Source organism: Aquarana catesbeiana, linkage group LG02 (assembly GCF_042186555.1).
Source record: "Aquarana catesbeiana isolate 2022-GZ linkage group LG02, ASM4218655v1, whole genome shotgun sequence".
NCBI lineage: Eukaryota > Metazoa > Chordata > Amphibia > Anura > Ranidae > Aquarana > Aquarana catesbeiana.
Window position 1 is genome coordinate 84,449,688 of NC_133325.1, and position 24,363 is coordinate 84,474,050.

Genomic DNA, 24,363 nt, shown 5'->3' on the forward strand with positions numbered 1-24,363 from the left:
ACATATTTTTTTGGAATTATGGCCAAAAAGTTCAACCTTGGTTTCATGAGACCATAACACATTTTCCCACATGCTTTTGGGAGACTTCAGATGTGTTTTTACAAAATTTAGCCGGGCTTGGATGTTTTTCTTCATAAGAAAAGGCTTCTGTCTTGCCACTCTACCCCATAGCCCAGACATATGAAGAATACGGGAGATTGTTGTCACATATGCCACACAGCCAGTACTTGGCAGATATTCCTGCAGCTCCTTTAATGTTGCTGTAGGCCTCTTGGCAGCCTCCCTTACCAGTTTTCTTCTCCTCTTCATCAATTTTGGAGGCACGTCCGGTTCTTGGTAATAGGAAAAAAAGGGGGGGGGGGTTCGGCAAGGAGCCCCTGGTCAGACTTTAAAGGCACAGCAAACCAAAGGGATCGTAGTCAAAATAACAATGTAATAAACTGTATTAAATATAAATGCATAAGTAACAAAAACATCGAAAAGAATAATAAAAATCATCTATATAGAAATATACATGATGTGAGCCCCGATGCATCAGTAGAAATATACATGATGTGAGCCCCGATGCGATGCGTTTGACGCATCGGGGCTCACATCATGTATATTTCTATATAGATGATTTTTATTATTCTTTTCGATGTTTTTGTTACTTATGCATTTATATTTAATAAAGTTTACTACATTGTTATTTTGACTATGATCCCTTTGGTTTGCTGTGCCTTTAAAGTCCGACCAGGGGCTCCTTGCCGAACCCCCCCCTTTTTTCTTTTGACAATTTAACTATACGGATGTGGCTATAGGAGTGTTTTTCTTTATATTCAGTTCTTGGTAATGTCACCGTCGTGCCATATTTTCTCCACTTGATGATGACTGTCTTCACTGTGTTCCATAGTGTATCTAATGCCTTGGAAATTCTTTTGTACCCTTCTCCTGACTGATACCTCTTAACAATGAGATCCATCTGATGCTTTGGAAGCTCTCTGTGGACCATGGCTTTTGCTGTAGGATCTGACTAAGTAAATGCCAGGAAAGACCTACTAGAACAGTTGAACTATATTTGGGATTAATAAGAGGCACTTTAAATGATGGTAGGCATGTACTGACTCCTATTTAACATGAGTTTGAATGTGATTGCTTAATTCTGAACACAGCTACATCCCCAGTTATAAGAGGGTGTGCACACTTATGCAACCACATTATTTTAGTTTTTATTTTTACTCCCCCCCCCCCCCCCCTAAAAGATTTCAGTTTTGTTTTTCAATTGAGTTGTACTGTTTACAGGTCACATTAAAGGTGGAAAAAGTTCTGGGCTTCATGTACACACCTACTTTGAGTTTAGGAGCTTTGGCAAAAAAACGGCAAAAGCTTGTAAACTCAAGTTTAGGAGCTGTAGTGTACATGAGCCCTAAGTGTGGTTTTTCTCTGGTGCTGCTTTCCTCTGTTATCAGCATGAGTCACTTCTGAGAAGTATTCCTGACACATGACATAAATGAGTGTGGGGGGGGAGTAGAGCTGATCCATTCAGAACACAGCTCTTCTGCTGTGTGGAGGGGGGTGTGTCCCTTTCCTCCACTGAGCTCTCTCACACTGTAACTGCAGTCTCTCCGCCCCCTCCTCTGTGCTTCTGACAGATGAAGAAAGATTTTTAACAGGATCTGCACTTTTGAAGGGGTGTAGAGAAGAGAAGACTGCAGATAAACAAGTAAAACCTATGTAGGAGGATTTATTGTATCTCTGCCTATCACCTGAGGCTGTATATGTGAGGGTTTATAAGCACTTTAGCTCCATGTTTATATGGGCCAAGGCTATGGGCCATTACTACGAAATGCGGCTGCTGTTAGCGCTGTGTAAACTCCTATGTAGCATCGGCTACAGCGATGTGGTATGGGAACTTCCTTTGCCTTTCCCAGAACAAAATCAAGTCAGGCAGAGCATTGCTTAGCCATTCACAGGAAGCCTTGTATTTTTAAGAATGAATACAAGGAGTTTCTCCTATTGGCTGCGGTGGAGATGCTGATGTCATCCACCTCTCCACCTCAGCCAATCAGATTAAGCAGCAGTCCTGCATTGTATGGGAGGACCATAACTGCCCGCCTTGATTCTGGAGCATCAGACAATGAAGAAGAGCTCTGGCTGCCATAGGGATTAATGAAAAAAGGTAAGTATATCATCTTATTCATTATCCCCGGGGCAAAGTAAGCAGCTAGCTCTTGCAGTGGGAGGGGGACCCACTGTAGGGTTAAATCCTTTTTTTTTTCCCTCAGAGTTCAGCTTTAAAGCTAGAAGCAAATATAAGCACACTGGTAGGTTTTTTTCTTAATTCATTACCTGGCATGTTTTATTGGGTATTTCTCAGTAATCTTTCTTTGCCATGGTGAAGTTATTGATTTGCTGCAAAATGAGCTATTGATTTCACTAATAAGCTAAATTTGCAGTAAAGCCTTTAAAAAATGCATTTTAGCAGACTTCTATGCTGTGGGGTTTGTGCATGCTCAGCTCCAGGTTTTCTGTATGGCCTTTGTTCTTTTAGTTAAAATATTTATGTATGATTTTTGGATACAGAAAAATGGCTTGCTTCCACCTCCATCTTTCTGTGGAAATGATGGGCAGATTGGTTAGAAGGAACAGGTGGTACAGTAGACACATCATTGGATGGGTATCTTTGGCAGCACCTCCCCTAGTTACCAATCTGATCGGTGCAGCTGATTTCAGATAAGGGTGTAGAGTTCATATTGATTGAACAGGTTAAAAGAGAACTCCACCCAAAAACAACAAGATAGTTAATAGCTCATTAAAAATTAAACAAGCTGTTTTTTTTGCAATATTTATTTTTAATTAATAGTTGTGCCCCGCAATACTTCACACACACAACACAAGATGCCTTCAGTCTGATGGCCAGCATCATGCAACCCACTTCCTCTGAGCCCAGACTGTCCAAGACCTGCAAAATACATTCATTATTATTCATTACAAGGTTACATTATTTTGTGTCCATTATATTTGCCTAGAGCTGTGGTCTCCAAATTGTGGCCCGGGAGCTGGATGCAGCTCTTTGCTAGCTTTTTATCCTGCCCTTGGGGCAAATATTCCCCCTACTGTAAGCAGCAGTGGGGCATAGTTTCTGCCACTGACCCCAACAATGGAGCACTATTCCTCCCACTGACACCAATAATGGGGCGCTATTCATCCCATTTGCTCCAATGATGGGGCTGCTATTCCTCCCCTGGCGCCAACGATGGGGGTGCTATTCCTCCCCTGGCGCCAACGATGGAGGTGCTATTCCTCCCCTGGCGCCAACGATGGGGGTGCTATTCCTCCCCTGGCGCCAACGATGGGGGTGCTATTCCTCCCCTGGCGCCAACGATGGGGGGCTATAGGTGTGTCCCTAGTTGGTGCTTGCTTACTGTGTGGAGGATGGACTAACTGGCTGACCAGAGATCCGTGTTCCTGCTTAGCCCTGTCAGAACAGTGGTCTACCTTGTTTTTCTATCGGCAAACCGCCGTTCTATCCCTGTGGGAAGCGATCACGGGTGGCCAATGTCCGCCGGACCCGGTGATTAGCTCCTCTTGTTGCCAGTCAGCCCGCACGCCCCCGGTGGCTATTGCACGAAATGATGTACAGGTACGTTGTTTCATACAATAGAGCCAACCTGCCGCAGTATATGTACTGTGGCCGGACTGCGGCCGGTCGGCAAGTGGTTAAATATTCAATACTTTGAATGGATGAAGAGAAGACTGCAGATAAACAGGTACAACTTATGTTGGAGGAATAGTGTCATCTCTGAGTAAGGGTTTACAACTTAAAAAAAAGAAAAAAAAGCAACTTGTTTATAATGCACCATGCTTTTACAAACTACCGTATATACTCGAGTATAAGCCGAGTTTTTCAGCTCATTTTTCTTGTGCTGAAAACGCCCCCCCCGGCTTATACTCGAGTCTCTCCGCCTCACTGTGTCCATCTGCAGCCTCATGCGCCTGATCTCCCGGCGCTGTGATGTGCAGTCTAGTCAGCGGCCGTCTAGTGTAACAAAGCCCCGCCTCCTCCTTGTCCTCATCCGTGATAGGCGGAACACTGACTCACTGCTGGGAAAGTGAATCAGTGTTCCATCACGGACGAGGAGGAGGCGGGGCTTTGTTACACTAGACGGCCGCCGACGAGACTGACTGCATGTCACAGCGCCGGTGTACTAGAGATCAGGTACATGAGGCAGGGAGATGGGCACAGTGAGCATGTAGATGGGCACAGTGAGCATGTAGATGGGCACAGTGAGGCACGCAGACGGGCACAGTGAGGCATGCATTTATATGTGCCTGGATCTGAGCTTTGAGCTTCTTTTATAGCGCCATGTGGTGTTCTGAGCCATTTCATACTTTTTATTGCTCTGGTATTTCTATTTTTAGCTTATTTGAGTGGATGAATTTTTGAAGCCCTCCATGTCTAAGCAATATTTTATTTGATACTACAGTGCGGAGCCTGGCTGGGTATCCAGGTGCCATTAGTCCTGCTCTCAGAACGAGGCTCCCAATACTGTACTATACAAAGTAATTTATATAAATTACAGGGAAGGAGCGCTGCGGTAAATCTTCAGCTTGATTCTCCCATTACTGAGCCAGAGCATATTACTGCAAGGTCACATTTACTTGTTAAAAGTGAAAAATATTGTGTTTAGCCCGACCATTTAAATTTATGTTTGCAATTCTGCAGGCAGCGGCTCGACTGAAGAGTTCTTTCGTCTCATGCATCGTCAGTTTACCGAGAGGGAATGGCACTCCATCAAGAGCATGGCCGGCGACTGGGCTCAACTAGACATGTTCTACAGGCACTGGGTAAATCACAGGCTCCGGAACAGCTGAGAAATAAGGTCTGGGCTTCATATACTCATCATGTCACCCCCAGGGCCTGGGCTTTGTACCATTGTATACCAGAGCAGCACCCAGAGCAAAGGTTTATCTGATATCTCAGCATATACTTTTCAATTAAACTGGTCATTAATACTTTTTTATTTCACATATTTTTGTAACAGCAACAGTGGTAAACACTTCAGAAAACAGGAAAAGGGAGTGTTTAACCCCTTCGTCTTAGGGCCGGTTCACACTGGTCCAACATACGCTCCAACATGGAGAGCACAAGTTGCATGACATGTCAAAATCAATACAAAAGAGAACAGGGAGACGGGACTTTAAATGAAGTACTCGGAGGGTCAAGTGTTGTGTAGTATTATAATTAACATATATATATATATATATATATATATATATATATATATATATATATATATATATAGTAGGACATTTGTCTCATAATTCATATTCGATAGAAAATTGATATACTACACCTATAATTAAATACCTGCATGGAGTAAAATGAAAAGCTTTATTTCATACAGCAATACGTAACACATAAATAATCCAAAAAATGGATGGCACATGATACATTTAGAAAAGGCCAAAATCGGATAGTACATGATTAGAATATAGTCAAATACAAAATGCATAAACAGAATCCATAATGACGTGGTAGGATGAAGTATGCGATTTGAACACGCATCTGTTAGCTCAACGCGTTTCGTGACTTAATGTCACTCATCAGGAGCAAGCGTGTACATGTGCAAGATATCTCTGTAATGATATATTGTGCATTTCTAGTTGGTCTATTATAGTCACAGGTGTGAACAATAAAAAAAAATAAATGCGGGGTAAAACTCCCTGTATGATATCATATAGGTATCTATATGGGGTGCTAATCCTATATAGATATCATGTGCCATCCATTTTTTGGAGTATTTATGTATTACTGTATGAGATAAAGCTTTTCTTTTTAATATCTTACTCCATGCAGGTATTATATGTGTATAATGCCACACAACACTTGACCCTCCGCATACTTCATTTAAAGTCCCGCCTCCCTGTTCTCTTTTGTATAAAATAATAGTGATGGAGGCTGATGACAACGCCATCTCATATACAGTCCCACAGACCCCTCTCTTTTAGAATGTTAATATCAATGGTTCCCTATGAGAGCTGTTTTAACTGGCCCGACTTGTGTCGGTCCGACTTTGAAAAAGGTTCCTGCGCTACTTGGCCTCGATTTCAGCCCATTGATTTGAATGTAAGTCACATCCAAGTCGGATCATCATCTTAACTGATCCGACTTGTGGCATGTGACTTGTGCCCTGAGGATCTTGAAGGGGAATCTGGTGAAGATGGAAGACCTGTCAGCGGTGACAGCACACCGCCGGAGGGCTGCGTTTTAAGGTAAGCATTTTATAATGTGTTAGTAGGCAATGCGATGCGTGCATTTGCGTTTGTATGTGCATAAATGTGGGGGGACCTCAATTTTTCTGGGGGAGGGGGTTATGTGCTTGGGTGTAATTTTCATTTTTTACAATTCCCCTATGTGATGATTTTTTTGATGACAGGTTCTCTTTAATGAGACATCCAGGGTCTACAAGATTGCATTGGAAGCATTGGAAATCAAGCATCATAATGGAGCATGCTGACAGGAGTAGAGAGCAGAGGGATGACTTCAGCAGCATGCTGCTGTTCCTTTTATGTCTAATTACAGGCTAGGGGCAGCCTGTGACCTAGTTTTGCAGCCTAACCGCAGCAGAAAATAGGTGGGTCACTAGCCTGGCTGTGCTGTCTTCTATGGCTGTGTAAATCTCAGAAATGGCTGGACAGAAATACAAATCCTTTGGATGGTAAAACAGCTCCTATGTCTGCATTTCAAATGTGTATTTAGTTGTTTATCTGGCATTCAGTTGACTTCATGGAGCTGTAGAGACGTTACTATATTTTTTTCCTAGTAATCCCATCTGCATACTGTTCCAGTAGTGCTTAAACATGCTTTTTGCATTTGCCTTAATCATCTGGCAATATCCCACTAACCGGTGTAATGTTACAGAAACAAACATATGTTTCTTACCGTGGAGAGTACAGAGGTTTTTCGCAGCACTGACACAAGCCACATAATGCTCTTGTGTGTGTGCGTGTGTGTGTGTTTGTTTTTTTTTTTTTTTTTTTTTTTCATTTTTCTGATAAGACGCTATAAATATTTTATTTTAAGAAGCTCAACATTCATAAGGATGAGTGAGCAGATATGTGCAGGTTTTAATAGGAGAAAAGATCAGAGTAAATAATGTATAATATTTTGTTACAATAAATTCTGAAACTTTGGCGGATTCTGTGTTTCTGCTTTTAGGCTCTAAAGGAAAGCTTTATAAAAGCCATAGGGGTCGGACTAGGCTTTAGTCTGCAGCGTGTCGAATTTGAAGTGTCACCCATAACTATGGAGGTCGGTAAGGTTTACACAGAGACCAGAATGTGGCTGGACGAGGAGCTGGAAAACTGGTCTTTTGAGGTAAGAATGTGAAAGGTAACTGTGAAGCTTCATCATCTCTTAGGGTCCCCTTCTTGTATGTTACCATGGCTGTTCAATGAGACTAGGTCACTGGAGAGTTAGGGCATCAGATCAGGCCGCTTCCCTGTACTACTCTGCTATGCCTGGCGGCTTCTCTGATATACTCTCTTGTATTTAACCGTGGAGGGACCTGGACTGTTTAACATGCAGTTCTTCATTTTATCGCAGTGAGTGCAATAGTTTGTGTTTTTTATCATTTATTCCAATAAATCTACACTTAAAGTGTTTGTAACCCTAACAAAAAAAAAAAAAAATCCTGTTACTTTAAAGGTATGTTATACAGCACAGTGCTTGTGCTGTGTAATTTGGCCCTTTCTATCACCTGAAATACCTGGCTGATACTGCCAGTTTCTGCCTTCCCCTGTAAACTGACCACAGTTTATCATGACTGCTGGGCCCTGACACCGTGGTCACTTTACTTTCCTCATTCATCTGCTATGTCTCCTCTCTCCCCCTCCCTGCCTGTCAGCTCCGATCTTCTCCACGATCCTCCCTCCTGCTGCTATCATAAGTGTCATGTCCTTGCAATCCACTCTGTTAGGTTACAATATGTGCTTCACTGTATGTTCTTTATAAAAAAAGCTGATTTCCTCATTCCTCTTGGTGTCGCGTGAACACCCACCTTTCTCCTCCCCTCCTCCCAGCTGATGTCAGCGGGAGTTCTCGGCCCCTCCTGCTGTAGCTGTCAAACTGCGAGAGAAGAGAGGCGAGGAGTCACGTGAGCTTTTTTTTAATAAAGGACATGCAGTGGGACACATATTGTTACCTACCAGAGTGGATTGTAGGGACATGACAAGTGGCTTTACAACCACTTTAAGAGATGGCGGCCTATTTTGTTTTTCTCACTGGCCAGGTGTGAGTGACACTTTTGCTTTCCTAATATTTTTATGTTGTCAAGATAAGAGGAAAACCAGAGAATACAACAGCTAGAAAGGTGATGACTGTTCCTGTCGACTGTTTACAGGTATCACTGGAACTGAGTTTTCTTAAGGGCCCATTCACCCCAGGGCTGCACTGTACTGAGCAACTTTGCCCAACGCAGTCTCAAAACATAGACTTTGCAAAAATCCTTGTGCAAAACTCTACGACCTGCAGTACTTTTTTTTTAGGGCAGCGTGTTACAACTCAGTCCACTGCATTGCACCACACTGTGGCCAATAGAACGTAATGAAATGTCATTTGTGACATTTCAATAAAGTTCATACAAAAAAGTAAACTGCGCCATGTGCTGTTTTTAGCGCATCTGCATTGCTGCCTTTTAGTGCACTCCAGTGGCAGTGCGGTAGTGCACGCTGCTGCTGTGAATGGGTTCCTATAATAACATGCAGAGTCAGACAGATTCAATTGTATCAAAGCCCCAAAACAAAAAAAGCAACATACTGCAGCTTACCAGTCCTTAAATGTGGTGGCTGCATTATTTTGCACTTTTCAGGCTCAGAACATTTTCAGCAAGTACAAAAATCACCCTTTAATCTTGTCAGAGATTCAGTGTCATTAGTCGCTTCCGGTGAGCTGAAAAGAAGCAAAGAGAACCTTACCTCTAATGTGTAAACCACTGGTGCCATCCACATACCATGTAATTGAGATGAACAAAGGGGAGACCTGTTTAAAGTCCAACCAGTGTAACAACCTTGGCTGCCCCCAAAAATTCCACGGATAAAAAAAATGTAGACATGAAAGAACAGGAGATGTGTTATTTGCAGGGTGGAGAAAAGAAGAAATGGCTGCATATCCAAAGGTTCCAAAACAAAATGCTTTTTATTGAACATGACCAGGATACCCCAGGGACACCAGGTATTAGTCACGTAGATGTGTTTCACACATCTGACCTGTGCTTAATCATTAGCAATGTGAGCAGCCATTTCATATTTTCTCAAGTTTTCACGGAGGCGGACCGGGGCTAGCACTCCTACTTGGTTCCAATTGAGGTATTGCACACACCTGGAGCAGCGCATCCCTTTTCTCTTTATTTGCAGGATCACCAGTTAAAAATAAAGAAAAGTCTGAAAAAAAAAAAAAAATAGTGTGGCCGGTAGCATCTTTAGTTCTCCTATCCATTCAGTTGATATTGGAAATGATTACTCTTGGCCAGGGGTGTCAAACTGAATTTACCTGCAGGCCACCTCAGCATTATGGTTGCCCTCAAAGGGCCGGTTGTATCTGTAAGATTATATAAATTTGTCCAGGGCTTTTCTTTTCTCAGAGAATTAGGTGCAGGAACTCAACCTTCCCCTTCTGCGCCAAACCGCATCAAGAAGTGGGTGTGGTCAAATTGCACTAACAGTGGGAGGTTCTTAAAGGGGCAGTAAATACCAGGAATGGTAAATGTTATGTATGGAGTTCAGGGATGCACTATGCACAGAGTGCTGTTTCAGGGGTGCTCTATGCACACGATGCAGAGTTCAAGTGTGCGCTACATACACGATGCAGAGTTCAGGGGTGCGCTACATACAGAGTGCAGAGGTTAGAGATGTGCTGTGTACAGAGTTCAATTTCAGGGGTTTCCTGTGCACACAGTGCAGAGTTTAGGGGTGCGCTACGTACAGAGTGCAGAGTTTAGAGATGTGCTGTGTACAGAGTGCAGGGTTGAAGAGTGCGCTACATACAGAGTGCAGAGTTTAGGGGTGTGTTATGCACAGTATGCAGAGTGCAGCTCACTTTCACAGGCTGTCCACATCTCACTTCCACCCCTCCTCGGCTCTAACCTCTGCACCACTCTCCATCCCCCACCTCTGCACACAACTCCCTCCACGGCCCCGATTCCCCCACAAAAGCTTCCTCGCATCTCATCTTACCTGCCGGCTGTAGTACCTCCCAGCAGTGTAGACGGCTCCACCTCTCTCACTTGCAAGGGAGATCATTGGTTGGCATCTGTGCACCCAGACAGACAGAGATCACAGTGCAGTCTACTACGTGATGCCCCATCCCACACTGCATCTTCATCTCCCTTGTCCCCACTGTGTGTAGGGCAGGCATGGATCTGTAAGAACCGCTGAGAGGAAAGCTGTCGGTGTAAACACCGAAGGCTTCTGTGTTTACAATTGACAGTGGTGAGCGGAGGGTGAGAGCCTGATGTGGCGGAACAAAGTTCTGCCATCTTCCTGCTAAAATAAAGCCCTGGGTGCGAGGGCCGTATGACATGGTTAGGTGGGCCAGATTCGTCCTGCAGGCCTTGTGTTTGACACGTGCTGTGGGCAAAGTGAACTTACCCCATTTGCACTGGGGGGCATAGAGCCTGGATAATCCACATGGCAACATAAACTGGAGCCAAGTGATTGTCCTCAAAGTCAACCTGCCTGTCACTTCAGGAGGGAGGATGTACTCATAGGCAGTTGGTGTTTGATGTGGGGCATGCCAGTACAGACAATGCTAATGGGGCGGCTTCTCTGTGCCTAACGGAATCCTTTCCAATATCAGTCGAAGGGATGACGGTACCAAGGCTGCTTCCCTGTCTGAGTCCCCATTCTGCCTTAATCCATCTCTGGTGACATTGATAGGGAAAGGGGAAGGTGTGTGAACAAGTTTGCATTCTCTTGACTTCATAGGACTGATTGAGACAACAAATATAAAAACTACATTTTGGATCTGGAGGGCTGGGAACTTTCTATATGGCCATGTTAGATTGTAGTTGCTATGAAGCAAGGTCTCCCAGGAGATCTAAGCATTATTCTGTGTTTTATTTATGTTCTGCTTTCACCATCTTTCCAAGTGAATCATTTTGTCTGTTAATAATTCATATAGGAATTCCTGCATGGTAGCTGTGTATATCGATCCACAAACTTTAATCTTTTTGTTGGTTTTTGAAGTATATATTTTCCTGCGTCAGAATAAACGATGTATAATTATGTAAGCATGCTTATCTGACTGCCAGAAGTACGGGATTATGTCAAAACACACAATTACCTTTCCTTAGGCAATATTAAGTTAGTGATGGCTGCAGAAAGCAAGAAAAAATGTCATCCATATCTAACTTTTTATACTAAATATTCTATGCAAGACCAGACACCTCAATATACATCTATTAGCTCCTTTGTTACTGAAGACCTGACTTATGGACTAAGGCCTTCCAACCACCACCCCTGTCCAGTGAAAGTGCTGTGCAGTCATGAAAGTCCCTCTCATTGGACAGAGGGTGGTGGTTAAAAGTCCTTAGACCCCTTTCCCACTTATGCGTTTTGCTGTGCTGGAACGCACCTTTCCAGGACAAAAGTGCATTAAAATTATTTGCCTTTAAATTCTATTCTTTTTACATCGATGTGCTGCGTTTTTAGTATGGTTTGAAAAGTTCTGCATGCTGCATCTTTGGTGTGCTTTTAAAAACCGTACTACAGATGCACCTTCCATTGAAATCAATGGGAAACGCACCCAGAGTCTGCTTTTGGGTGAGTTTTTGGCATCACATGGCAAAAGTATACTGGTTTTAAGTTACGGGCACCTTTCAGCATCCTTAACAACCAGCGAATAGCTGATTATTAAGGACCAGGCAGATGCTGGCTTCCTTAAAATGGTTGTAAAGGCTGAAGGTTTTTTACATTCATGAATTTTATGCACAAAGGTAAAAAAACCTATGTGTGCTCCTCCCCCCCCAGCCCACCCTAATACTCACCTGAGCCCCCTCTCAATCCAACGATGTGCATGAGAGCCTTGGCTGTCCCGGGACTCCCTCTCCTTATTGGCTGTGAGCCAATGAGGAGAGCGCAGAGGGGGCGGGGCTGAGCTGCGGCTCTATGTCATATGGAGCATGCCTTGGGAGCAAGCATGCATCAGTGCCCCCATAGCACATGGCTTGCTATTGGGGGCACTGGTCAAGGGGGAGAAGCCAGGAGCGCCGGCGAGGGACCCGAGAAGCGTAGGATCGGGGCTGCTCTGTGCAAAACCATTACACAAAACAGGTACGTAAGTATAACATGTTTGTTTTTTTTTGTTTTTTTTTAAAGCCGAACTTTTAATACCACTTTAACAATTAGTTGGAATGTAAACAATGCCCTCCCTACTACTACTACTACTCAGTTGTCCCCTTGTGGGTCACCAGGAGTTCAGCCTTCCGTCCTGTGTAGGTGTCAGTCTGGCCTTCCCCTGCCTCCTTACCTGAGATTATGGAAGCCGATACTCCCTGCTGTCCCACCCGTTGTCTCTCCACCTCCTCCCTTTCCGGTGATAGTATCTCTCCTGCACAAGAGGAGCTGGGGCATGCTGACCACTGGGAGGAGGCTTTATCAGTTGTTAAGGACGCTGGCGGGTTCCGGCTTCTTAACAACCACCCACCCGCATCCTTAAAGTGGTTGTAAACCTTTGTTTTTCTTTTTTTTTAAATAACAAGCATATCATACTTACCTGCACTGTGCAGTTTGTCTTGCACAGTGTGGCCCGAATATCATCTTCTGGGGTCCCCCGGCGGTGCTCGCGGCTCCTCCCCGCATCGGTAAACCCCCTGGGAGAAGCACTCTCCTGGGGGGTTACTGTGTGGGCCACTCTCGAGTCCAGCATTAGCATAGAGACAGAATGCTGGACTTATCCACCGCCCCCCTGCGCCTGCGTCATTGGATTTGCTTGACAGCGGCGGGAGCCAATGGCTGCGCTGCTATCAATCTATCCAATCAAGAGCCGAGAACCCCGGACAGAGAGGAAGAGCGCGTCTCCGCTGAGGGAACGAAGGGCTCAGGTGAGTAAAACCGGTCACTGTCAGAAGTTTTTTCGCATTTAGGTGAAAAAACATAAGAGTTTACAACCCCTTTAACAACAAATGAATAGCTGGTTGTTAAAGAGGAGTTCCACCCAGGGGCTCCATTAAAAAAAAAAAAAAAAAATTAAAAGTCAGCAGCTACAAATACTGCAGCTGCTGACTTTTAATTGGACACTTACCTGTCCCAGGGTCCAGCGATGCGGGGGATCGAAGCCCCGCTCGTCCCCCCCCTCCGCTCGTCGGCGCCGGCATTTTAACTGTGGGCGCCAGGCTGTGGCTTCACAGCCTGGCACCCACTGCGCATGCGCGAGCGGCGCCGCGCGCCGTGATTGGCCGCTCAATCACCTGGGACCTGTAATGGGTCCCAGATGATTGACAGGAGGGAGGGAGCAGAGCCGAGCCCTTCCTGTGCCTGGGGGGAAGTGATGTCACCAGCCCAGGCAAAGGAAGAGGCAGACTACGAGGGACCACCTAGCAACAGGCATTTAGAGGTAAGTAAAAAAAATATATATATACATTCAAATGTTTTTTTGGTTTTTTTTTTTTACAATTTTTCAGGTATTTTTGTTTTTTTGGGGTGGAACCCCACTTTAAGAAGCTGGCACGTAACGGCATCCTTAACAACCAGCTATTCAGACATCTACGCTGTATAGCAACACATTTAATACGTGCTATGCATTTTTTTAAAACACACTGCGTTTTAGAAGCGCTGCAGTGTGAACACAAACAGTCCCCACTTATCAAAGTGAAATTAATGGGAGGGTATTCTTGCTGTAAGAAGTAATGGGCCTCTTGTGGTTTGTGCAATCAGAAAGGACCTTTACCTAAACAGTGGCTAACAAGTTCACTTTAAGAAGTGCCAGCTTTATTTTGCAATAATGGAAGTTGCATGTAGATTTTTGTGATAAGTTGGACTCCAGTGTTCAGGAAACAGTAATTCATTTTGATTGAATTGTATAGGAAATGCTTCTGGATGACAAGCATCATGTTGCTGTTGCCTTGGGGGACACAAATACAAACAGAGAACAGACTTCAAAGGTAAGCTAACATCTGTAAAGGTGTGCTGCAAGGAAATGCTTGCCGCCTTCTTACCAGGGTGTTGATACACTGGCAGCCTTATTTAATATAGCAGTCATGTGCCTTTTATGGGGTGTAAAGTGAGATAACCTATAACATCGAATCACGTTTTCATCTCTGGTCAGGACAACACGATTGCTGATTGGTTGCTTGGATTAAAAAAAAACCTAAAGTGTTAAAACTGTCCACAAACCTTGAACTTTTTGAATAGAGTAAGGAAGATTCATAACCACTTTCAACTTTATATTGCTGCCTCTGTTCCTACTGGGTATTTTCAATCTCTTTCTTTGTCCTAGTGACCATTTTCGCTGACACAGAGACTTAAAAGAGAGGTATGGGTTTTTTGTTTTTTTAAATCATACTTACCTAGGTGGATGCTGCATCTGCCCCCTCCCGCCAGCTCTAATGCCCCGTACACACGGTCGGATTTTCCGATGGAAAATGTGTGATAGGACCTTGTTGTCGGAAATTCCGACCGTGTGTAGGCTCCATCACACATTTTCCATCGGAATTTCCGACATACAAAGTTTGAGAGCTTGCTATAAAATTTTCCGACAACGAAATTTCGGTTTTGGAAATTCCGATCGTGTGTACACAAATCCGACGCACAAAGTGCCACGCATGCTCAGAATAAATTAAGAGACGACGGCTATTGGCTACTGCCCCGTTTATAGTCCCGACATACGTGTTTTACGTCACTGCGTTCAGAACGATCGGATTTTCTGACAACTTTGTGTGACCGTGTGTATGCAAGACAAGTTTGAGCCAACATCCGTCGGAAAAAATCCATGGATTTTGTTGTTGGAATGTCTGATCAATGTCCGACCGTGTGTACGGGACATTATAGTTGTCCTGTGGACAGATTCTCAAACCTGAGCTGTGGATCTCTGCAGCTCCTCCAGAGTAACCATGGGCCTCTTGGCTGCTTCTCTTATTAATTCTCTCCTTGCCTGGCCTGTCAGTTTAGATGGACGGCCATGTCTTGGTAGGTTGTCAGTTGTGCCATTCTCTTTCCATTTTCGGATGATGGATTGAACAGTGCTCCATGAGATGTTCAAAGCTTGGGATATTTTTTTTATAACCCAAACCTGCTTTAAACTTCTCCACAACTTTATCCCTGACCTGTCTGGTGTGTTCCTTAGCCTCCATGATGCTTCTGTTCACTAAGGTTCTCTAACAAACCTCTGAGGGCTTCACAGAACAGCAGTATCTATACTGAGATTAAATTACACACAGGTGGACTCTATTTACTACTAGGTGACTGAAGGCATTTGGTTCCAATAGATTTTAGTTGGGGGTATAATTTATCATTTTTCTTCCACTTCACAATTATGTGCCACTTTGTGTTGGTCTATCATATAAAATCCTAATAAAATACATTTACGGCTATAACATGACAAAATGTGGAACATTTCAAGGGGTATGAATAGTTTTTCAAGGCAATGTACATCAACATTTTTTTCTTTTTGGAATATAGGTTTTACAAAAATGAATAAAAGCTGATCATTGTAATCACCCCGTCGGTGGTAAATGCATAGTTGCCAACTGTCCCGATTTTGACAGAACTGAGCGATCAAAGACCACTGATTGCTCAATTCTCAGTGCTCTCAGAGAGCTGGTCAGCAGTCACTGGTGATTGCTCTGCACTCCTCTGATCCACAGGAGAAGTACAGTCAAAGCTTGTTTGGCTGTACTTGTTCTTTAAAGGCAAATCTAACATTTTACACTTGTCACCAGAACAAGAAGTGAGGGGACATATTCTAATGTGGACACCTGTTCCAGTGCCAACTGTCTAAGTTTTTCCCTCAGAGATTTCCTGTTGCTCTCTGGGACAGAAGGGTAACAAATATCTCTCCGACGGGACAAAAACTTAAACTCAGACATTTTAATGCATGCCTACACGATACAAAAAAAAATAAAAAAAGATTGGCTTATATATCCTTTAAATTTAAGCTAGAAGTAAACTTCTATCTCATGCTTTTATCTGTAGGTAAGCCTATAATAAGGCATACCTATAGGTAGTGTAAATATCTCCTAAACGAGCCCTGTGCCGTGAACAGCGGCTCCCGTGCGCATTCACGGGAGTGATGTCATTGCGGCTCTGGCCAATCACAGAGCCAGAGTCGGCGAACCTGGAAGCAAGTTGGGTGAAGATGAGAGCGCATGCAGCAATGACATGGAAGAGCTGGAAGAGCTTCGTTTTAAGGTAAGTTTAACATAATGTGCTAGTATGTGATGCATACTAGTACATTATGCCCTTACTTTGCAGGTACAAAAAAAAATGTCCAGCGGTTTACAACTGCTTTAAGGTAAGCTTACTTAGGGAAAATGATCCGTACACTGCACTAGGACCCTTTAAACATAATGCGTGTAATGGCAAGAGGTCAGCCATTTACTGCTGTTAGAAACATGGTAATACTTGAATGTCCACTGCTTAGCCATAGGTTCACATTAAAGGAGAAGTCCAGCTTGAGCTTTTTAGGCTGGGAGTCTCCTAGGGGGCACAGGAGTGCAATTCGTTTTCAGCGGAGAGCGGTCTGAAGTACGCTCTCCGCTGACCTCACGCCCATCAGTCGAGGCAGCGCGTTATCCCGACTTCCAGGTCTGGATCCTCCAGCTGCCTTGATTGATGGCAGTCTCAGCATCTCAGCGAGCCTTTGAGACAGCCTCTCCACAGCTCATCGCTCCAATGAGCGTGGAGAAGCAGAGAGGAGAGACGCTGACCCACAGTCAGCAGCGCCCCTCTCAGGGAGAAGTGAGAACCGAGCCATCGGCGATGTTCGGTGGCTCGGTTCTCAGTGCAGAGACGGTGGTCTGATGCTCCATCCACATAGGTAAGTATGAATCTAAAATAAAAAAAAATCCCATACTTCTCTTTTAACAGCGCTTAGGGTCACTTGATACCCTAATGTATGTTCTGCCGAGATATCATAGGCCCTAAAACCCTCTGAAGTCTGAGCACTGGTCCATATCCTGTACCTCACTGTCGATTCTTGAGTGTATGGCGTGGAAGGGAACAAGCCTAATAAAAACCTAGAAAATAAAAGATGCTATCTGTATCAAAATCTACTACCAAATTAAAAACCTGATCTGTCCTGAAAAAAAAAAAGTTGTTTAATATATTAGTCTATAAAATCTCCAAAAGAAAAAAAAAAAGATCCTCTAATGCACCTACCTGCATCTCCCCCTACCATGTTGATTTGTAAATCTGTGTGTGTGTGTGTGTGATAACATTTGAGGACTTTATTATAAAAAACAAAAAGCACACTTGTGTTTTAAAATTTTCCACTATAGGGGGGCAGCACAGTGGCTAAATGGTTAGCACATCTGCCTGGCAGCACTAGAGTCATTGGAAACCCAACTATGACGCCACCTGCCTGGAGTTTGCATGTTCTCCCTGTGCCTGTGCGGGTTTCCCCCGGGTGCTCTGGTTTCCTCCCACAAGACATGCTGGTAGGCTAATTGGCTCTTGGATAAATTGGCCCCAGTATGTATATGTATGAATGTGAGTTAGGGACTTTAGATTGTAAGCTCCTTAAGGGCAAGGACTGATGTGAATGTACAATGTATATGTGTAGTGCTGTGTACATTGACCGCGCTATATTAAGTACCTTTAATAAATAAAAATAAAGTACAGTTATCCAAACCCCTGCATATTTCAGACTTGTCAACATTTTGTAGCAAACACAATAGACTATTTTTGCTAGTATACAAAGCATGCTGAGGAAGCATGAGGGAGGGAGATATACTGCAGAAACAAGGAATCCTCCTAGATATCACTGCACAGAATATCCCTTGTGATCTCTGTGATCTTAGAAGCATGTACATCCAGATGGATGCAGAAAGCACCTAATTTAATGTAACTTGCTACTTGCAGAACTCCCAGAGCGCCTGGAAGAGCTGGCAGGCATATGGAGGCTCATGTAAAAAAAAGACACGTAAAATGTCTGGATGTTTTATGACAGCTCTCAAAGGACAGGAAACGAAGAGGAAAGGTTATGTTTGCGAAATAACTTTATTTGCCTGAATATATTAAAAGAATTAAAGCTTAACTACAAGCAGATATACTGTAAACCACACATTAATGCAGTTCAATATTCATTCATCTTTAATGAATATGAGTTTACATGTTGATAAGAGTAAACAAAGAGTTGACCTCATCGGTCTGCTGCTTATCTTTCTCTGTCCAGTCAGAAGGCAGGGTGGAGAGAGAACTTCATTTTATTCCTTAAAATGGTAGTAAAGTCATTTTTTTTAATAATACATACAGGTAAACCTATAATAAGGCTTACCTGTAGGTACAGTAAATATCTCCCAAACATGCACCGTTTAGAACTTATTTAGGGCCCTTTCACACTGGGGCGGTTTGCAGGCGCTATTGCGCTAATAATAGCGACTGCAAACCGACCTGAAAGTGCCGCTGCTTTGTCTCCAGTGTGAAAGCCCTGAGGGCTTTCACACTGGGGCGGTGCGCTAGCAGGACGGGAAAAAAAGTCCTGCTAGCAGCATCTTTGGAGTGGTGAAGGAGCGGACTGTATACCGCGCCTTCACCGCTCCTGCCCATAGAAATCAATGGGACAGCACGGCTATACCGCCGGCAAAGCGCCTCAGTAGAGGCGCTTTGCGGTGGTAGAGGCGCTTTGCGGTGGTTTTTAACCCTTTCTCGGCTGCTAGCGGGGGGTATTGTAAGTGGCGCTTTACCGCCGACGCCGCTCCAGCGTGAAAGGGCCCTTACTTTAATAGCGTCAGTGACGTCACCTGGTGCATGTGCATGCCGTCCATTGAGAACGGCCATGACTTCCACGTGGCTCATACATTCAAATGGCTGGAGCACACAAACGCAAAAGGAAGACCGGGTGAAAATGGAAGCCCTGTCAGTGGTGACAGCGCGCCGCTGGAGGGCTGTGTTTTAAGGTAAGTCTTTTATAATGTACTAGTATGCGATGCATACTAGAACGTTATGCTCTTCACTTGCAGGGAGAATTTTTTTTTGCAGTTTACTGCCGCTTAAAAGCATATTCAAGGCAAAATTTAAATATACATATTTTATACTTCTCTGCAATTACATTCACATTCCCTTTTATCCATTTAACATGCTACAAATACAGAGAAATAACTGTTGATGTCCCATAAATGTCAGGCAAAATCAAACGTTTGCATTTATAAAAGAGAGCAAACACTTTCAATGGTATAGTTTGTTAGGTTTTACATACACTTTAATTGTAAGTGGTGTTATCCACCTGGCTGTGTTGTATAAGGGATCTGTGTAAAGCTTAGGAATCGATAGACAAACTACAGAACCTTTGGCAGGTCAAACCGCTCTCCTTTGTATATTTTACCTGTATATATGACAAAAGTTTAGCTGTACTTTTTAGTGATCCTTCCTCCAGCGATGCTAGGTCTTCTCTCCCCCTTTTCACTCTGTTGCCACTGCTGCCATCTTCTCCCAGTCTTCTATATAGGTTGGCTATGGGTAACATAACTTCCACACATGAGCACAGAAGTTACATTAACCCTGTATTTAGCATTTACTCCTGGCCATCTGTATATAGACTGAGATGTGCATTAATGGAGCGCTGGGTTGTGGAGGGGGGCAGGAGTGGCTGGCTCAGGCTCGCTAAGAGCCGGAGCCGTTCAAGGGATCTGGGCGGATCCTGACCCTTTCCAAGCCTGGACGGGTTATGTGACGTCAGCTCCGTGAGCAGAGAGCTGGTGACGGTAAGTCACCGGCTCTCTGCTCTTCCCCCGTGCCCCACACTCACTGGAGCACCGGACTGTGGAGGGGGAAGGAGTCGCTGGCTCAGGCTCCCTAAGAGGCTGAGCAGGATGCCGGTCCAGGGATTTGGGCGGATCCTAACCCTTCCCGAGCCTGGACTGGTTCTGTGCCGTCAGCCGACAGCAGGCTTCAGCCCACTGTCTGCTGAAAACAGGTCACAGGAGTGCAGTACGAACTGCACTCCAGTGATCCACAGGAGAAGTACAGCCAAACAAGCTTTTGCTGTACTTCTCCTTTTAAGTAACTTTAGCTCTGCTTTATGTAAATGCAATGCTGCATTGATTTTTGTCTTGTGTTTCTGCCTGGGGGTTCAGCTTTAAAGGGGCACATTGCCAAAACCCCCTAACCTTTTTTTGGATTTTGAATTTTTTTTCTTGATCTAGTCCTGGTGACATCTTAAAAAAAACAAAAAAAAAAAACAACAGGAAAATCTGATTGTAAGCTCCACTGCTAATTTAAATATGAGTATGATTTAGTTGTATACAATAAAGCTGCCTACAAAGTGGTTGATATTTTGTCATTGTACTGTTTCTTCTGTTTATAATCAGAATGTAAAGAGATCAGTTACGCCATTTACAGTTCTCACCTACAAAGACCTGATGGCTTCAGCTGTTCCACTGTCTGATGAAGACCCCACCTATTGGGATAGCTTTACTTCCAAACAGGAGCTTCCCCAACGCCAAAGTGCCAAGCCGTCATCAAAGTCATGACAGAAGCCTGCGACCTTCCTGGATTTTTGAAGCCTTTTTATGAAGATTAGAAAAAAAGAGACTGTTGTTTTGGTGCATTTTCCTGAATGTCCCCCTAAATGATAATTGTTGGTAATGAACTGTCATAACATCGACCTGAAATGCATACAAATTTAAAGTGACAAAGCACAAAGATTGGAGGGAAATATTACATAAACATGCAGCTTTGAGGGAGGTTTCTTTTCTAGTTTGTCCCTGATGCAAATAATTATATCTGGTTTAGTGTGGCCTGCTCTGTTGGTGATAAAGTGGCAGGTTTTCATTTTAGGTGAAATAAAGAAAAAATAGCAGATTGTAATTTGGATCTTTTATAAATTAATTGTCCATTTATTACTCATTATTTGCAGAAGCTTAGTGTAATGCCACACTTCTCCACGTGTGTGATGTCATAATGTACATCTGGCCGCAGTAGTAAAATGGTACACATGTAACCCCACCACTAGACAATCTTAATCCCGGAATGATGTGTTCATAAATATGTACTTTTGTATTGTCTGAGTATTCAAGTGTATGTCCTATACAGACATTCCTGGTGCGACTTTTATCTAAGGGGAGCAGTAAGAATCAAATGCAGAAATGCTGATTGACTGCTCCCCCTTTTTATGAAACTAGGTAGCTGGGGCTGTCTGCTCACACATGACATTGCAGTTGTCATGTGATGTGGACAAAATCATCATAGGCACCAGAAGGTTGAGTGATAAGATATTAGATCTACTTTTGGTCCCGGGGCAGTAATATTTAAGGATAACATTTGCATATACTACGTAACTGCTTAAAGAACATCTGCAATTTAACATCGAACGTCATATGACAGGCATAGGTCAGCAATATCAGACCACGGTATGGGTTTTCAAAGATAGAACATAAGCTGTTTACCTTCAGACTCTCGCCTTCTGATTGAAATTTTATTACGGCACATCTGCACACAACAGGCAGTCAGTAGAAGGAAGGGGGGGCGAGTCATCATTTTAAGTTATTTTCTTGTCTATGCCATTTTTGTCTTGAGCTATTGAGCTCTATAAAGAACAGGTATTTTTCTGTAAAGCAGTTGAGGGTAGCCTGGTAAACATATTAATATATGGCATATGCATATACAGTGAGGGAAAAAAGTATTTTGATCCCCTGCTGATTTTGTATGTTTGCCCACTGACAAAGAAGTGATCAGTCTATAATTGTAATGGTAGGTTTATTTTAAATTGATTTGCATTTTTATAAGTGAAAAAAGTATTTGACCTCTTCGTAAAATATGGCTTGGTATTTGGTGGCAAAACCCTTGTTGATAATCGGAGGTCAGACATTTCTTGTAGTTGGCCACCAGGTTTGCACACATCTCAGGAGGGATTTTGCCCTCTTTGCAGATCCTCTCCAAGTCATTAAGGCTGACGTTTAGTAACTCGAACCTTCAGCTTCTTCCAAATATTTTCTATGGGATTAAGGTCTGGAGGCCACTCCAGGGCCTTAATGTGGTTCTTCTTGAGCCATTCCTTTATTGACTTGGCTGTGTGTTTTGGGTCACTGTCATGCTGGAATACTCATCCACGACCCATTTTCAATGCCCTGGCTGAGGGAAGCAGGTTCTCACCCAAGATTTGACAGTACATGGTGCCGCCCTTCATCCCTTTGATGCTGTGAAGTTGTCCTGTCTCCTTAGCAGGAAAACGCCCCCAAAGCATAATGTTTCCACCTCCATGTTTGACGGTGGGGATGGTGTTCTTGGGGTCATAGGCAGCATTACTCCTCCTCCTCCTCCTCCAAACACGGCGAGTTGAGTTGATGCCAAAGAGCTCAATTCTGGTCTCATCTGATCACAACACTTTCATCCAGTTCTCTTCTGAATCATTCAGATTATCATTAGCAAACTTCAGATGGGCCCTTTAAGGGAGCGCTCCTAATCTCAGCTCATTACCTGTATAGAAGACACCTGGGAGCCAGAAATCCTGCTGATTGATAGGGGATCATATACTTTTTTTACTCATTAAAATGCAAATCAATTTATAACTTTTTTGAATGCATTTTTCTGGATATTTTTGTCTTTATTCTGTCATTCTGTCATTCACTGTTAAAATAAATCTACCATTAAAATTATAGACTGATCATTTCTTTGTCTGTGGGCAAACGTACAAAATCAGCAGGTGATCAAATACTTTTTTCCCTCACTGTATGTGGTAATACAAGTTTGCCAGACTAAAAAAATGTTTTTTTAAGTCCAGACCAAAATACATAATATATATGCCGAACCACTATACTCTGCCTTTAAAACCACACTTGTTCTACGCAAGTTTGTATTGAGTCTGGTGGCTTGCGTCTACAAACCCCAAAACAACATTTTCGAGTACAACAACCGGTCCAAGATCCTGTACATGCCTAGTGAGAAAACACAGGTAACATATACAATCAACAAGGTTGAATATACCAGAATATTAACCCTCAGAACCTCTTTTATTGGTGGGAAAAGGCTGCTTAAAAAACGTGCCTAAATCTGCATATTGTACACGAGTTTAGGTGCGTCAAGTGTTTTGAGTGTTAATGGATTCCATTGGCCAGAACATCAATTTATTCTGGCCATTGGAATGAATAAAGGCTCAAGCACTAAACATGCCTAGTATTTAAGCATGTTTAGATGCGTTTAGGAGTGTCAAGTGTTTTTGCTGTCTAGAAACACCTGTGTGTGCATGGACACAAAGGCTAACATTAGACACGCTTTTACAGACTAAAAAAAAAAATGCCAAATGCCTGTAAAAACTGTGTTTTTTTAACCCAGTGTGCATGAGGCCTTACTTTATGGATCAAACACAACTGGAGCAGAAATAAATGTACTTTCAGCTTGGCAGAATAGCTGTATATATGTACGCACATAATTATATTTTATTATATATAGAAAATGTGAGGAAGTCATTTGGTGCTGGTATGAGAGTTGTTGTTAAAAGTTTTAAATCCGTGAAGATGTAAATAAATGTTTTCCCATGTAGATTCCTGTTATTGTGTTCTTTTATGTGTGTATGTCCAGGATGAATGAAGTCTGTGCATATGTCCTTAAGGCTATAAAACAACTAAATCGATTTATACAGTATATTCATATAGAAAGGGAGAAAGCAGAATCAATTAGGTGTTCTGCCTTCACATGTGCTAACATTAAACATGATTTGTTACATCTCAGTGCTTCTAATCGCCTTTTTTTCTAAGGTGTCAACAGTGGACCTGATCTTTGTAGTGTTTATTGCAACAGTCCCTTGTCTCCATTGGAAGCCCGTGTGGCAGGGTGATAACACAGCAACACAAATAAAAGACCTGAATGGTGCACTATCATACTAAAATAGGAAGTGCATAAACAAGGATCCCCTTTGTATCATCACCAGGTATTATTTTAATAAAAGCTGCTTAGAAATATTGGACATTACATTAACCTGTTGGAGCTTATGAGATTTTAGTGATTGGGTTTACCCCTACTTTAAGGCTGAACTCCGGGATTGGCAAATATTATCCATATGTAGAGGTCACGTTTATTCTTTGTGTATTTCTTTCAGATCTGTGCAGTATTCCAGTGTGAAAGTTTACCTCTGTACAGGAGCTTCCTGTAGTAAAAACCGGTCACTGCTTTTCACTCCTTGTGCAGGGTGACTGGTCTTGTCTCCACCCCTTCCCGTAGTCTTCTGTAGTG

General features: G+C 43.2%; 1 protein-coding gene across 2 annotated transcripts in view; it reads left to right on the plus strand.

Moving 5' to 3' along the window:
• AASDHPPT (aminoadipate-semialdehyde dehydrogenase-phosphopantetheinyl transferase) overlaps window positions 1–23,861 on the plus strand; it is a 71,515-nt gene extending 47,654 nt beyond the window's left edge. Inside the window, exons 3-6 of one of the 2 annotated variants that reach the window (XM_073613125.1) lie at window positions 4,706–4,827; window positions 7,202–7,360; window positions 14,064–14,141; window positions 20,505–23,861. In XM_073613125.1, the coding sequence (XP_073469226.1) occupies window positions 4,706–4,827; window positions 7,202–7,360; window positions 14,064–14,141; window positions 20,505–20,666 (521 nt within the window). In that variant the 3' untranslated portion in view covers window positions 20,667–23,861. Of the gene's footprint in view, window positions 1–4,705; window positions 4,828–7,201; window positions 7,361–14,063; window positions 14,142–18,057; window positions 18,223–20,504 lie in introns of those variants that run through there. The other variant, XM_073613126.1, reaches the window with a different exon arrangement.
• Window positions 23,862–24,363: the final 502 nt, after the last annotated feature.